At 48.0% G+C, this 16,899-nt stretch overlaps 1 protein-coding gene across 1 annotated transcript; it reads right to left on the bottom strand.

Moving 5' to 3' along the window:
- Nucleotides 1–1,931: 1,931 nt before the first annotated feature.
- LOC149974643 (uncharacterized) lies at nucleotides 1,932–16,374 on the bottom strand. The gene is made up of 9 exons (XM_090209813.1): nucleotides 14,678–16,374; nucleotides 14,157–14,194; nucleotides 11,260–11,324; nucleotides 10,913–11,127; nucleotides 10,468–10,724; nucleotides 10,182–10,310; nucleotides 3,970–4,096; nucleotides 3,865–3,894; nucleotides 1,932–2,913 (listed from the first exon to the last, which is right to left on the bottom strand). Exons 1-3 carry the CDS (start codon nucleotides 16,346–16,348, stop codon nucleotides 11,291–11,293), a joined length of 1,743 nt encoding a protein of 580 aa, XP_090065939.1. The 5' UTR covers nucleotides 16,349–16,374; the 3' UTR covers nucleotides 1,932–2,913; nucleotides 3,865–3,894; nucleotides 3,970–4,096; nucleotides 10,182–10,310; nucleotides 10,468–10,724; nucleotides 10,913–11,127; nucleotides 11,260–11,290.
- Between the last annotated feature and the right edge of the window lie 525 nt (nucleotides 16,375–16,899).

The following is a 16,899-nucleotide window of genomic DNA, read 5'->3' as shown; positions in this document are numbered from 1 at the left end:
ACCCTATTCCCTATGTAGTGCACTACTTTAGACCAGAGCCCTATTCCCTATATAGTGCACTACTTTAGACCAGGGCCCTATTCCCTATATATAGTGGTACTACCTTAGACCAGGGCCCTATTCCCTATATAGTGGTACTACTTTAGACCAGGGCCCTATTCCCTATATAGTGGTACTGCTTTAGACCAGGGCCCTATTCCCTATACAGTGCACTACTTTAGACCAGGGCCCTATTCCCTATGTAGTGCACTACTTTAGACCAGGGCCCTATTCCCTATATAGTGCACTACTTTAGACCAGGGCCCTATTCCCTATGTAGTGCACTACTTTAGACCAGGGCCCTATTCCCTATATAGTGCACTACTTTAGACCAGGGCCCTATTCCCTATATAGTGCACTACTTTAGACCAGGGCCCTATTCCCTATATAGTGGTACTACTTTAGACCAGAGCCCTATTCCCTATATAGTGCACTACTTTAGACCAGGGCCCTATTCCCTATATAGTGCACTACTTTAGACCAGGGCCCTATTCCCTATATAGTGCACTACTTTAGACCAGGGCCCTATTCCCTATATAGTGCACTACTTTAGACCAGGGCCCTATTCCCTATATAGTGCACTACTTTAGACCAGGGCCCTATTCCCTATATAGTGCACTACTTTAGACCAGGGCCCTATTCCCTATATAGTGGTACTACTTTAGACCAGGGCCCTATTCCCTATATAGTGGTACTACTTTAGACCAGGGCCCTATTCCCTATATAGTGCACTACTATAGACAGGGCCCTATTCCCTATGTAGTGCACTACTTTAGACCAGGGCCCTATTCCCTATGTAGTGCACTAGTATCGACCAGGGCCCTATTCCCTATGTAGTGCACTAGTATCGACCAGCGCCCTATTCCCTATATAGTGGTACTACTTTAGACCAGGGACCTATTCCCTATGTAGTGCACTACTATAGACCAGGGCCCTATTCCCTATGTAGCTCACTACTTTAGACCAGAGCCCTATTCCCTATATAGTGCACTACTTTAGACCAGGGCCATATTCCCTATATAGTGCACTACTTTAGACCAGAGTCCTATTCCCTATGTAGTGCACTACTTTAGACCAGGGCACTATTCCCTATATAGTGGTACTACTATAGACCAGAGTCCTATTCCCTATATAGTGTACTACTTTAGACCAGAGTCCTATTCCCTATATAGAGCCCTATGGGCCCTGGTCTAAAGTAGTGCACTACATAGGGAATAGGGCCCTGGTCGATACTAGTGCACTACATAGAGAATAGAGCACTATGGAACCATTTTAGGAACCAAAAACTATATTTAATTGGTCTAGGATCAGGATCAACACTGTTACTACCCATTCTACCATTAGGATGGTACCCCAACACTGTTACCATCCAACCTACCATTAGGTTGGTACCCCAACACTGTTACTATCCATTCTACCATTAGGATGGTACCCCAACACTGTTACTACCCATTCTACCATTAGGTTGGTACCCCAACACTGTTACTATCCATTCTACCATTAGGTTGATACCCCAACAGTGTTACTATCCATTCTACCATTAGGTTGATACCCCAACACTGTTACTATCCATTCTACCATTAGGTTGATACCCCAACAGTGTTACTATCCATTCTACCATTAGGTTGATACCCCAACACTGTTACTATCCATTCTACCATTAGGTTGATACCCCAACACTGTTACTATCCATTCTACCATTAGGTTGATACCCCAACACTGTTACTACCCATTCTACCAGTAGGTTGATACCCCAACACTGTTACTATCCATTCTACCATTAGGTTGATACCCCAACACTGTTACTGTCCATTCTACCATTAGGTTGGCACCCCAACACTGTTACTATCCATTCTACCATTAGGTTGATACCCTAACACTGTTACTGTCCATTCCAAATCAAATCAAATGTATTTGTCACATACACATGGTTAGCAGATGTTGTTAATGCGAGTGTAGCGAAATGATTGTGCTTCTAGTTCCGACAATGCAGTAATAACCAACAAGTAATAACCTAACCTAACAATTCCACAACTATTTCCTTATACACACAAGTGTAAAGGGATAAAGAATATGTACATAAAGATATATGAATGAGTGATGGTTACAGAACGGCATAGGCAAGATGCAGTAGATGGTATCGAGTACAGTATATACATATGAGATGAGTAAAGTGGCATAGTTGGGGTACCATTAGGTTGGTACCCCAACACTGTTACTGTCCATTCTACCATTAGGTTGATACCCCAACACTGTTACTGTCCATTAGGTTGGTACCCCAACACTGTTACTATCCATTATACCATTAGGTTGATACCCCAGCATTGTTACTATCCATTCTACCATTAGGTTAGTACCCCAAAACTGTTACTATCCATGCAACCATTAGGTTGGTACCCCAACACTGTTACTATCCATTCTACCATTAGGTTGGTACCCCAACACTGTTACTATCCATTCTACCATTAGGTTGGTACCCCAACACTGTTACTATCCATTGGGTTGGTACCCCAACACTGTTACTGTCCCCATTCTACCATTATGTTGGTACCCCAACACTGTTGATCTGAAGCTGTGAACAAAGATAGGCGTCCAGCTTCCCAAGAAGGTTGATCATCCTGGAACACGACTCAGTTCCTTTTCTCAACACCATGTCGATGATGTCACGTGCCTTCTCTGCCCTCTCAGCTATCACCTTCACTGACTCCATTTCCTCCTGGATGATGACTGTGTGTTGCAGGAGTCTGTCCAGCAGACCATCCAGGACAGGTCCTGATACTCGTTTCACAAACTCTGTCCGTACAGAACGCAGCTGCTGCTCTGAAGAACCAGTCAGACTGCTCTCAGCCGGACCTCCTGACCCCAACTCAGCACCTGAAAGAGTCAGGTTACAAAATAATTACATTTGTACATTTACATTTCAGTCATTTAGAAGCAGACTCCTAAAATAAAAGTATTGAGAAAACATTCTGTTTTACAATAACGACCTGAACATATCACATATTCACATTTAGGGACGGTTTCACAGACATAGAAAAACAGACTGGGGCATTCAGAACCAGGCTAATCTACATCACGTCCTGGAGGAGATGTCATTGGGGCATTCAGAACCAGGCTAATCTACATCAAGTCCTGGAGGAGATGTCATTGGGGCATTCAGAACCAGGCTAATCTACATCACGTCCTGGAGGAGATGTCATTGGGGCATTCAGAACCAGGCTAATCTACATCACGTCCTGGAGGAGATGTCATTGGGGCATTCAGAACCAGGCTAATCTACATCACGTCCTGGAGGAGATGTCATTGGGGCATTCAGAACCAGGCTAATCTACATCAAGTCCTGGAGGAGATGTCATTGGGGCATTCAGAACCAGGCTAATCTACATCAACTCCTGGAGGAGATGTCATTGGGGCATTCAGAACCAGGCTGATCTACATCAAGTCCTGGAGGAGATGTCATTGGGGCATTCAGAACCAGGATAATCTACATCAAGTCCTGGAGGAGATGTTATTGGGGCATTCAGAACCAGGCTAATCTCCATCAAGTCCTGGAGGAGATGTCATTGGGGCATTCAGAACCAGGCTAATCTACATCACGTCCTGGAGGAGATGTCATTGGGACATTCAGAACCAGGCTAATCTACATCAAGTCCTGGAGGAGATGTTATTGGGGCATTCAGAACCAGGCTAATCTACATCAAGTCCTGGAGGAGATGTCATTGTTCTTGAAGACAGTCTTTTATAATCAGGACTAGTCCGGGTCCTACAGTAAACCATGTTGACTGACCCTCAAGTCATTGGTTTGTATCTCTCATGTTTACTTACTAGTTGAATGGGTTTCAGTGATGAATTCATCTGAAAGAAACATACATTGGTTATATCACTAAATAGTATCTGTCAGAAAAAGTTGTGATTGACATGTTCTCCTACATTTTTGTACAGTTTCTTTCCATACTATCCTCTCATCATCACCGATTAACTCCATCTCAATCCCTGTAATTTCCATATCCACCTTGAAAAAGCTTGGTGTGGTGTCTCTATGTATGAGATGAATCCTCTGGGGGGAGGGAGGGAGAGAGAGCGAGAGAGGTTAAACAAAAACATGGTTAAACATGAATTAAAAACACAACACCAAATCTTCCGCCACAGTAACTAAAAACAACAGCCTCTAAATACCCCATATTCTCAAACAGATCAATGTTAACCATTTTGTAACAGGCAAACTCAACCCTCAGTCTGGCTGCCAACATCCCCTCCAGCATTCCCACCACGTCCACAGACCCCTGTCCACAGACCCCTGTCCAGGCAAACTCAACCCTCAGTCTGGCTGCAAACATCCCCTCCAGCATTCCCACCACGTCCACAGACCCCTGTCCAGGCAAACTCAACCCTCAGTCTGGCTGCCAACATCCCCTCCAGCATTCCCACCACGTCCACAGACCCCTGTCCACAGACCCCTGTCCAGGCAAACTCAACCCTCAGTCTGGCTGCAAACATCCCCTCCAGCATTCCCACCACGTCCACAGACCCCTGTCCAGGCAAACTCAACCCTCAGTCTGGCTGCCAACATCCCCTCCAGCATTCCCACCACGTCCACAGTCCCCTGTCCAGGCAAACTCAACCCTCAGTCTGGCTGCCAACATCCCTTCCAGCATTCCCACCACGTCCACAGTCCCCTGTCCAGGCAAACTCAACCCTCAGTCTGGCTGCCAACATCCCCTCCAGCATTCCCACCACGTCCACAGACCCCTGTCCACAGACCCCTGTCCAGGCAAACTCAACCCTCAGTCTGGCTGCCAACATCCCCTCCAGCATTTCCACCACGTCCACAGACCCCTGTCCACAGACCCCTGTCCAGGCAAACTCAACCCTCAGTCTGGCTGCCAACATCCCCTCCAGCATTCCCACCACGTCCACAGTCCCCTGTTCCCGAATACTGTTCTTTCATGTCTATCAAATTGATAATTTAGCTGCCCCTGACACAAAGTTAAGTAAGAGAACAACACCCCTTCTACTAAACCTGTACTTTGTCCCAAATATAAACATTTGGGAAGAAAAAACCTCTCCCAGAGCTGAGAACCAACCAGTGATCAGGTCAATCATCTCGACCAACCTGGGACACTGTAAGAACAGATGTGCCAGAGTTTCAGACTCAGCACAGAATGGACACCCCTCCCCAACATGGTGAAAACTCTCCAAGCCTGTATAATAGACTTATAGAATGGAGTCAGACCAGACAAATCACCCCCCCCCCTCCAGCTTTAAGAGGAAACTCTCCAAGCCTGCATAACAGACTCATAGAATGGAGTCAGGCCAGACAAATCACCCCCCTCCATCTTTAAGAGGAAAAGTTGCTTGTCTAAGCAAAACAGCCTGCTCTCCTCATCAATGTGTCGGCTGTATCCACCCAGCTAGAACCGTCACAGTACAACAGTCTCTGGGCTGCATGAAGCCAGAAAGCCATGATCCAAGAAGAGATGTCCACCAGGCCTTGTGTAACAGTTTAGACTTTACACCCATCCCCTCGCCCCAACCTGGGCGCGAACCAGGGACGCTCTGCACACGTCAACAGTCACCCTCTTGGCATCGTTACCCATCGCCCCACATAAGCCGTGGCCCTTGCAGAGCAAGGGGAACCACTACTTCAAGGTCTTAGAGCAAGTGACGTCACTGATTGAAATGCTATTAGCGCGCACCACCGCTAACTAGCTAGCCATTTCACACCGGTTACACTCACCTCCCTTTTGACCTCCTCCTTTTCCGCAGCAACCAGTGATCCGGGTCACGGCACCAATGTAACAGTTTAACTTTAGACAATATATCAGTCCTGAAATTGGGCATCCCTGCCTGATGCCCCTTTGGATGGGGATGGGGCAGCTCAACCCACCCTCCCCATACACGAGGCCCCAGCAGACAGTAAACTCATCCAAGACAAAAAAAACATCACCAAACCCAAAGGCTTTCATTGTTTTAAACATGGTGGTCCACACGATCAAAAGCCTTCTTCATTCTATATACCTGTTTGAGAGACACGTAGATATCATTTAAAATTCTGCACACAGCAATGCAACAAGTTGGCAGTTTTTTTTAAAAGGGCCAAATCCCCCCCTTTTGCAACAATGAAAGCACAACACGTTGACAGGATACAGGAAGAGAATACTCATGACAAGATTCACACACCACTTCATAAAAATCCCCCCCAATAGACAGCTGGGGTAGCACCCCAGTGCTTATAGAACTCAGATTGTAAAACATTGATGCCAGGGGCTCCGGGGTCCATCTGAGTGAGCAACTTCAATTCAATAGATGTGATGTCCTGTTTAAGGGCCCTGATAGTCTCTTTAACTCAATACTAGACGGAGCAGTATACTGTTGACAAGACACACGTATTTGGGCCTTCCCAACCACCCACCATTGTCTCAAAGATTCTAAATTCAAATTAATAACCCTCAATTTTTCCCAAAACACCAAAAACCTTTCCCAAAACATTGCGTCATGTAATATCTTCATGTTGAAATACCAATAAGGTGAACCTTCATGGACATGACAAGTGAATATCAACAGTAACAATATGGTGATCAGAAAAACCCTCAGGAGTAATGTCACCTTACAACCGTACTGCAGTAGTGATCAGATACATACAACCTGTCTGACCTTGCTGCACCGACACCACCTTCATTAACTACTACAGTAGAGCTCAGATATATACAACCTGTCTAACCTTGCTGCACCGACACCACCTTCATTAACTACTACAGTAGAGCTCAGATAATACAACCTGTCTAACCTTGCTGCACCGACACCACCTTCATTAAATACTACAGTAGAGCTCAGATAATACAACCTGTTTAACCTTGCTGCACCGACACCACCTTCATTAACTACTACAGTAGAACTCAGATACATACAACCTGTCTAACCTTGCTGCACCGACACCACCTTCATTAACTACTACAGTAGTGATCAGATACATACAACCTGTCTAACCTTGCTGCACCGACACCACCTTCATTAACTACTACAGTAGAGCTCAGATACATACAACCTGTCTAACCTTGCTGCACCAACACCACCTTCATTAACTACTACAGTAGAGCTCAGATACATACAACCTGTCTAACCTTGCTGCACCGACACCACCTTCATTAACTACTACAGTAGAGCTCAGATACATACAACCTGTCTAACATTGCTGCACTGAGACCACCTTCATTAACTACTACAGTAGAGCTCAGATAATACAACCTGTCTAACCTTGCTGCACCGACACCACCTTCCTTAAATACTACAGTAGAGCTCAGATACATACAACCTGTCTAACCTTGCTGCACCAACACCACCTTCATTAAATACTACAGTAGAGCTCAGATACATACAACCTGACACCACCTTCATTAACTACTACAGTAGAGCTCAGATACATACAACCTGACACCACCTTCATTAACTACTACAGTAGAGCTCAGATACATACAACCTGTCTAACCTTGCTGCAGCGACACCACCTTCATTAACTACTACAGTAGAGCTCAGATACATACAACCTGTCTAACCTTGCTGCACCGACACCACCTTCATTAAATACTACAGTAGAGCTCAGATACATACAACCTGTCTAACCTTGCTACACCAACACCACCTTCATTAAATACTACAGTAGAGCTCAGATACATACAACCTGTCTAACCTTGCTGCACCGACACCACCTTCATTAACTACTACAGTAGAGCTCAGATACATACAACCTGTCTAACCTTGCTGCACCGACACCACCTTCATTAAATACTACAGTAGTGATCAGATACATACAACCTGTCTAACCTTGCTGCACCGACACCACCTTCATTAACTACTACAGTAGAGCTCAGATACATACAACCTGTCTAACCTTGCTGCACCGACACCACCTTCATTAACTACTACAGTAGAGCTCAGATACATACAACCTGTCTAACCTTGCTGCACCGACACCACCTTCATTAACTACTACAGTAGAGCTCAGATACATACAACCTGTCTAACCTTGCTGCACCGACACCACCTTCATTAACTACTACAGTAGTGATCAGATACATACAACCTGTCTAACCTTGCTGCACTGAGACCACCTTCATTAACTACTACAGTAGTGATCAGATACATACAACCTGTCTAACCTTGCTGCACTGAGACCACCTTCATTAACTACTACAGAAGTGATCAGATACATACAACCTGTCTAACCTTGCTGCACCGACACCACCTTCATTAATTTTTAACCATGTTTACTGACTAACTTTTGCATTCTTTACACTCCACACATCAGAAGGCTCAAACTCAGTTAGTAGACCAGACAGACACGAAGCCACGCTGTCTTAAGGTTTCCATTACCTGATCAAATACAGCAATAGGCTCTGTACCCTCATCAGGAGCAGAAACATTACAAAAAAAACATTGACCACTAAAACCTAACCCTTGACAATCTCTAGATACCAGTCACCCTTAAGCCTGAGGAAAACAAAATTGCCGTCCCAGCACTGAAAGTAGTACCATGACTGAGTATATCAAATCAAATGTATTTATAAAGCCCTTCGTACATCAGCTGGTATCCCAAAGTGCTGAACAGAAACCCAGCCTAAAACCCCAAACAGCAGAACATGTGTAAAAGCTGCCCCTCCCACCATATTCCCAAGTCCACCTCATTGGCCTCATCATGTATCTCCTGTTGAAAAACTAAATGAAGCCATTTCTGTTTTATTACCTCTAATACCCAAGCCAATTTAACAGATTTCCCCAAAGTCTGGTCCAGAAACGCATTTACCTAGATTGTCCATTGAGTCATCGCCAGCTGCTATCATATCAGAAATGTTCATATCCTTATCCTGATCCTCCTCAACTGAGGTCACAGACACATGACTCCCCTCTGCCACATCCCTCTCAACACTCCCCTCCTGTACCACATCACCCGTACTGGGCATCTCCACTACCTGGGAGACTAGCTCCACCTGAACCCCCTCCTGTACCACATCACTAGTACCGGGCATCTCCTCCACTACCTGGGAGACTAGCTCCACCTGAACCCCCTCCTGTACCACATCACTAGTACCGGGCATCTCCTCCACTACCTGGGAGACTAGCTCCACCTGAACCCCCTCCTGTACCACATCACTAGTACCGGGCATCTCCTCCACTACCTGGGAGACTAGCTCCACCTGAACCCCCTCCTGTACCACATCACTAGTACCATCTTCTCCACTACCTGGGAGACTAGCCCCACCTGAACCCCCTCCTGTACCACATCACTAGTACCGGGCATCTCCTCCACTACCTGGGAGACTAGCCCCACCTGAACCCCCTCCTGTATCACATCACTAGTACCGGGCATCTCCTCCACTACCTGGGAGACTAGCCCCACCTGAACCCCCTCCTGTACCACATCACTAGTACCGGGCATCTCCTCCACTACCTGGGAGACTAGCTCCACCTGAACCCCCTCCTGTACCACATCACTAGTACCGGGCATCTCCTCCACTACCTGGGAGACTAGCTCCACCTGAACCCCCTCCTGTACCACATCACTAGTACCATCTTCTCCACTACCTGGGAGACTAGCCCCACCTGAACCCCCTCCTGTACCACATCACTAGTACCGGGCATCTCCTCCACTACCTGGGAGACTAGCCCCACCTGAACCCCCTCCTGTATCACATCACTAGTACCGGGCATCTCCTCCACTACCTGGGAGACTAGCCCCACCTGAACCCCCTCCTGTACCACATCACTAGTACCGGGCATCTCCTCCACTACCTGGGAGACTAGCCCCACCTGAACCCCCTCCTGTACCACATCACTAGTACCGGGCATCTCCTCCACTGCCATCCCCATTTCCAGTGACATCCCCATGTGGGTCGCCATCCCAACCAAAACAATTCAACAAGAAATACAATATATCTAATTCTACCACTGAAAAAAACCTGAATCAGTGGCAAAAAGGAAACCACCCAGAAAAGTAACCACAGGCGATCTAACTCCAGGCAACACTCACACTCGCTCATACAATACCCAGCATGCACCAAACACTGCCAGCATGAACAGAGACAGAGAGAGAGAGATATATGTGACTTAAATGTCAGATTCATGTTCTTAGTCTACTAAAACTGTACCGGTGGAGTGATGGAGGTTGAACAGGGAATGTTCAGTCTGAAGTAACTATTCAGTTTGAAGGACCGCTCTGGTCTTGTGATGGGAATCCTTTTAGACCCTTGAAACTTTATTTCCTGTTGTTCCACAGCCTGCGAAACGAGGCACGGAATACACAGCCAGTCAATGTATAGTCTAATTCAAACATTATTCAGAAAACTAGCAACACACTTATCTTCATTTAATGAGTGTCAACATAACTAACCAGTGGTACAGTTTAAGGTCATCTCTATAATAATGGTACCTCACCTGTATCTGGCCGGGGTTACTGGGAAACAGGTATAGGCGTTGAATTAGTTTTTCCTTTATCACTGTCAGATAGAGCATCAGCTCACAGTGGACATCTACGTTCCAAGACAGTAATCTCAGTATAACAGAGATAGCTGAGAACTTTGGATGGAGAATCTTAGCATGGAATCTGGTGACCTCATGCACTTCCTCTAAAGACACTCCATGTTCCTCTACATGAAGAATCTTCATCTCATTCCTCAGGGAAGGGTTGGTCCCTGAACAACACAATACAAAGGAGACAGAAAGACAAATATTGTATTATTCATCCAACTAAAACACAAAGAATATGCAGTACCAGATCACAGTAAACTCAAACTCCCAGAATAGTTCATTCATTAATTTAGGAAGTGAAACTCAGTTACATGGAAATGTCTTTCTGAAAACTATTTCTATATGGTTTTACCTAAACAGACACAGTGTGGCAGATGAACTTCCTCCAGTTCACCTAACTCCATAGTGATGTCCAGCAATGGACCACCTTGTGTGTACTGCATGTCTTTCAGAAGTTGACTGTAGGGTTCCCAGTTCCTGAAGTGATACTTCAGAATGACATCTCTCTCACACAGCCAGCGGAGCCCAGACACTGTGCACTCATAACTCCCTTTGGGTGTCCTGTGCCTTATGGCAACAACAAGATGTGGTAGAGAGGGTCAATCATCAAACGGAGAGGTTGGATTAGAAGACTATTCCCAAAGGTAATGGGGAAATACACTAGCAAGTGGAATGAAATGTTAAAAGTAGTTATTTTACCTGAACATTGTCACTCCCTGGACAGTGGAAGTCAAGGGTTCAATCTCAAGCCAGTGTGTGGAGTCCTGAACAAGGACAAGCATGTCAGTAATACATATGGGGCCTGTTTCCTGCCTCACAGATTGAGTCTAGTGCTGGACTAAAAAGCATGCCCAATGGAAGTTTCAATAGAAAGTTCTTTAAGGTCCAGGACTAGACTTAATCTGTGTCTGGGAAACTGGCCCATTAACGAAAGTAACTCATCTAATCTATATGTCACGACTTCCGCCGAAGTCTGCTCCCCTGCCTGTTCGGGCGGTGCTCGGCGGTCGTCATAGTGGAGGTGGATGCGTCTGAGGCTGGGGTCGGAGCCGTGCTGTCCCAACGCTCGGGCGTGCCACCCAAGCTTCGCCCGTGTGCTTTCTTTTCGAGCAAGCTCAGCCCAGCGGAGCAAAACTATGATGTGGGGGACCGGGAGTTGTTAGCTGTAGTCAAGGCTCTGAAGGTGTGGAGACATTGGCTTGAGGGGGCTAAACACCCTTTTCTCATCTGGACTGACCATCGTAATCTCGAGTATATCCGGGCAGCGACGAGACTAAATCCACATCAGGCTAGATGGGCCATGTTTTTTACCAGGTTCCGGTTTACCCTCTCATACCGGCCAGGCTCCCAAAACACCAAAGCCGACGCGCTGTCCCGCCTCTATGATACCGAGGAGCGGTCCGTTGAGCCAACTCCCATCATTTCACCGTCATGTCTCGTGGCACCGGTGGTATGGGAGGTGGACGCGGAGATAGAGGAGGCCTCACGGTCAGAGCCGGCCCCCCCTAACTGTCCAGTGGGGACTCAGTACGTGCCGAGGGGGGTCCGGGACAAGCTGATCCGGTGGGCTCATACTCTCCCCTCCTCGGGTCATCCTGGCATCGAGAGGACAGTGCGGAGTCTGAGAGGGAGATACTGGTGGCCCACGCTGGCTAAAGACGTGAGATTTTATGTCTCCTCCTGCTCAGTGTGTGCTCAGAGCAAGACTCCTCGGCATCTGCCTAGAGGGAAATTACAACCTCTCCCCGTTCCACAACGGTCGTGGACACACTTATCGGTGGACTTTCTTACCGACCTTCCCCCGTCCCAGGGAAGTACTACGATCCTGGTCGTTGTGGATCGGTTTTCTAAGTCCTGTCGTCTCATCCCGTTGCCCGGTCTCCCTACGGCCCTGCAGACTGCGGAGACCTTATTTACCCGTGTCTTCCGGCACTATGGGGTGCCTGAGGACATCGTTTCTGATCGGGGTCCCCAATTTACGTCCAGAGTATGGAGGGCGTTTATGGAGAGACTGGGGGTCTCGGTCAGCTTAACCTCAGGTTTTCACCCCGAGAGTAATGGGCAGGTGGAGCGCGTAAACCAGGATGTGGGCAGGTTTCTGCGGTCCTATTGCCGGGACCGGCCTGGTGAGTGGGCAAGGTATGTTCCCTGGGCTGAACAAGCTCAGAACTCCCTACGCCACTCCTCAACTAACTTGTCCCCTTTCGAGTGTGTGTTAGGTTACCACCCGGTCCTGGCCCCATGGCATCAGAGCCAGACCGAGGCTCCTGCGGTGGAGGAATGGGTACAGCGCTCCAAGGACACCTGGAAAGCCGTTCAGGACTCACTACGGTTAGCGGGAGAACGGCAGAAGAGGAGCGCTGACCAGCACCGCAGTGAGGCCCCCGTGTTTGCACCGGGGGACAGGGTCTGGCTCTCGACCCGAAACCTGCCCCTCCGCCTGCCCTGTCGGAAGCTGGGGCCGCAGTGTGTGGGGCCGTTCAAAGTCCTGAGGAGAATAAACGAGGTGTGTTACAGGTTACAACTTCCTAGGTATTACAGTATCCGCCCCTCTGGACATCGAGGGGTCCCCGGCGTACACAGTTCGGGGCATTCTGGATTCGAGACGCCGGGTGGGGTCCTACAGTACCTCGTGGACTGGGAGGGGTACGGTCCAGAGGAGAGATGCTGGGTTCCGATGGGGGACATTTTGGACCCTTCTCTCCTGAGAGATTTCCACCGCCTCCACCCGGATTGCCCAGCACCTCGTCCTCCGGGTCGTCCTCGAGGACGGTGGCGGCGCGCTGCGGTGGCGGCGCGTCGGGGGGGGGGGGGGGCTACTGTCATGACTTCCGGCGAAGTTGGCTCTCCTGCCTGTTCGGGCGGTGCTCGGCGGTCGTCGTCACCGTCCTACTAGCCACTAACCGATCCCTTTTTCGTTTGTCTGTTGGTTTTGTCTTATTAGTTTCACCTGTGTGTATTTTAGTTTAATTAACGTCCTTATATGTAGTAGGTTGTCCCGCCCTTGTTTTGTGCGGGATTGTTTTGTATTCATGTCATTTGGTGTAGTACTTGTGTTTTACTCTCCGGTCTATTTTGATCCTGTGTTTGGATTATTCACCCTGTGTGTTGGGTTGACCGTGTTTTTTGTGCGCCGGAGAATAAACTGTTGAATCACTGAAACCTGCTCTCTGCGCCTGATTCCACCCACCTTGATAATACGTGACACTATAACTAATGTATTTAATCAATGTTACATGGAATGCTGGTGATTTATCAATTGAACTGTCTAATGACAAAATATGACAACAGCTAAAATCCTGCATGCCTCCAAGCAGAACACAGGACTGTCTATATCCCAGCATGAATGGTTGGTCAGTACACACCTGGCTTTGAGACTGTGTTAATATTACTAAAGCAGAACACAGGACTGTCTATATACCAGTATGAATGATTGGTCAGTACACACCTGGCTGTGAGACTGTGTTTATATTACTAAAGCAGAACACAGGACTGTCTATATCCCAGTATGAATGGTTGGTCAGTACACACCTGGTTTTGAGACTGTGCCTGACTCCTGCAGATATGTAAAAGTAAGAATTGACATTATGACTTACCTCAACATGTTCACAAGTCTTACAGGTCTGAGGAATCCCTGAAGTCAAAAGTAGTTATTTAAAATGGACAATCTCATGTAATAATGAATTAATAATTATTAAATAGACTTGTAATAAAATGAATAAAACTAAGCAACAGTCTCAGAATGTACACTCATTAGCATACCATAATCTGACATAAGTGTTATATTAATTAATGTTTGTGGAAGCAGGAAACAACATCGTTCTGGTCCGTGTTTTGTAGATGTTGGGGTCTGATTTCTGCTAGATCCTAGGATGTTCTCTTCACTCTCTAACAGAGTGTCAGCCAAGAAGTTTAGCATCGTGTTACAACGCTCTTAGTTGTTGCGGAAATCGGCCCACAATACCGTTTACTTTGTGCATCTACGTCATATCGCTGACAATACCTTTAAGTTTGTTTTGACCAAATAAACCATGATTGTGTTCCTTGCCTGGGAATCAACTGTAGTGATTGCTTTCATCGTATTTGGATTTTAAAACAATTAAATTAGTTTACTCACATTTATCAGGTCCAGACTTGATACAACACTCTCCACCATGGTCTCTGGTGTTCTCAGGTCCAGGCTTGATACAACACTCTCCACCATGGTCTCTGGTGTCCTCGGGTCCAGGCTTGATACAACTCTCTCCACCATGGTCTCTTGTGTCCTCAGGTTCAGGTTTGATCCAAAACTCTGCACCATGGTCTCTGGTGTTCTCAGGTCCAGGCTTGGTCCAACTCTCTCCACGATGGTCTCTGGTGTTCTCAGGTCCAGGCTTGGTCCAACTCTCTCCACGATGGTCTCTGGTGTTCTCAGGTCCAGGCTTGGTCCAACTCTCTCCACGATGGTCTCTGGTGTTCTCAGGTCCAGGCTTGGTCCAACTCTCTCCACCATGGTCTCTGGTGTCCTCGGGTCCAGGCTTGATACAACTCTCTCCACCATGGCCTCTGGTGTCCTCAGGTCCAGGCTTGGTCCAACTCTCTCCACCATGGTCTCTGGTGTTCTCAGGTCCAGGCTTGGTCCAACTCTCTCCACGGTGGTCTCTGGTGTTCTCATGTCCAGGCTTGGTCCAACTCTCTCCACCATGGTCTCTGGTGTTCTCAGGTCCAGGCTTGGTCCAACTCTCTCCACCATGGTCTCTGGTGTCCTCAGGTCCAGGCTTGGTCCAACTCTCTCCACCATGGTCTCTGGTGTTCTCAGGTCCAGACTTGTTCCAACTCTCTCCACCATGGTCTCTGGTGTTCTCAGGTCCAGGCTTGGTCCAACTCTCTCCACCATGGTCTCTGGTGTTCTCAGGTCCAGACTTGTTCCAACTCTCTCCACCATGGTCTCTGGTGTCCTCAGGTCCAGGCTTGATACAACTCTCTCCACCATGGTCTCTGGTGTTCTCAGGTCCAGGCTTGGTCCAACTCTCTCCACCATGGTCTCTGGTGTTCTCAGGTCCAGACTTGATACAACACTCTCCACCATGGTCTCTGGTGTCCTCAGGTCCAGGCTTGGTCCAACTCTCTCCACCATGGTCTCTGGTGTCCTCAGGTCCAGGCTTGGTCCAACTCTCTCCACCATGGTCTCTGGTGTCCTCAGGTCCAGGCTTGATACAACTCTCTCCACCATGGTCTCTGGTGTTCTCAGGTCCAGGCTTGGTACAACTCTCTCCACCATGGTCTCTGGTGTCCTCAGGTCCAGACTTGATCCAACTCTCTCCACCATGGTCTCTGGTGTCCTCAGGTCCAGGCTTGGTCCAACTCTCTCCACCATGGTCTCTGGTGTCCTCAGGTCCAGGCTTGGTCCAACTCTCTCCACCATGGTCTCTGGTGTTCTCAGGTCCAGACTTGATCCAACTCTCTCCACCATGGTCTCTGGTGTTCTCAGGTCCAGACTTGATCCAACTCTCTCCACCATGGTCTCTGGTGTCCTCAGGTCCAGGCTTGGTCCAACTCTCTCCACCATGGTCTCTGGTGTTCTCAGGTCCAGGCTTGATACAACACTCTCCACCATGGTCTCTGGTGTTCTCAGGTCCAGGCTTGGTCCAACTCTCTCCACCATGGTCTCTGGTGTTCTCAGGTCCAGACTTGATACAACACTCTCCACCATGGTCTCTGGTGTTCTCAGGTCCAGGCTTGATCCAACTCTCTCCACCATGGTCTCTGGTGTTCTCAGGTCCAGGCTTGGTCCAACTCTATCCACCATGGTCTCTGGTGTTGGTAAAGCAGAAGGATAGACTGATTCAACTAAATATATTATATTTAGTTATATTATTATTTTATTATTTAACTAGGCAAGTCAATAAGATAAGAACAATAAGAAAAATATCTTATTTAAAATGGCGGCCTACAGCCAGAACCTCCCCTAACCCAGAACCAACCTTACCCCAGACCCTCCCCTACCCCAGACCCTCCCCTTGAGACCCTACCATACCCCAGACCCCCCCCTACCCCAGACCCTCCCCTACCCCAGAACCTCCCCTGCCCCAGAACCTCCCCTACCCCAGAACCTCCCCTACCCCAGACCCTCCCCTACCCCAGCCAGAGCATCCCCTACCCCAGACCCTCCCCTACCCCAGAGCCTCCCCTATCCCAGCCAGACCCTCCCCTACCCCAGAACCTCCCCTACCCCAGAACCTCCCCTACCCCAGAACCTCCCCAACCCCAGCCAGAGCCTCCCCTACACCAGCCAGACCCTCCCCTACCCCAGACCCTCCTCTACCCCAGAGCCTCCCCTACCCCAGCCAGACCCTCCCC

The sequence above is a fragment of the Oncorhynchus mykiss genome, chromosome 19 (assembly GCF_057628025.1).
Source record: "Oncorhynchus mykiss isolate SJ-2025 chromosome 19, ASM5762802v1, whole genome shotgun sequence".
NCBI lineage: Eukaryota > Metazoa > Chordata > Actinopteri > Salmoniformes > Salmonidae > Oncorhynchus > Oncorhynchus mykiss.
Note: the sequence above shows the minus strand (reverse complement) of the source record. Positions and strands in the feature narration are given on the sequence as shown.

What these genes read in the sequence shown, in the direction of transcription:
- LOC149974643 (XM_090209813.1), bottom strand. Translation starts at nt 16,348, where the DNA reads ATGGTGGATAGAGTTGGACCAAGCCTGGACCTGAGAACACCAGAGACC. An exon ending in CAAGTCTGGACCTGATAAAT is followed by an intron (nt 14,195 to 14,677) that starts GTGAGTAAACTA and finishes TTTTGACTTCAG; the next exon opens with GGATTCCTCAGACCTGTAAG. An exon ending in AGACTTGTGAACATGTTGAG is followed by an intron (nt 11,325 to 14,156) that starts GTAAGTCATAAT and finishes GTCCTTGTTCAG; the next exon opens with GACTCCACACACTGGCTTGA.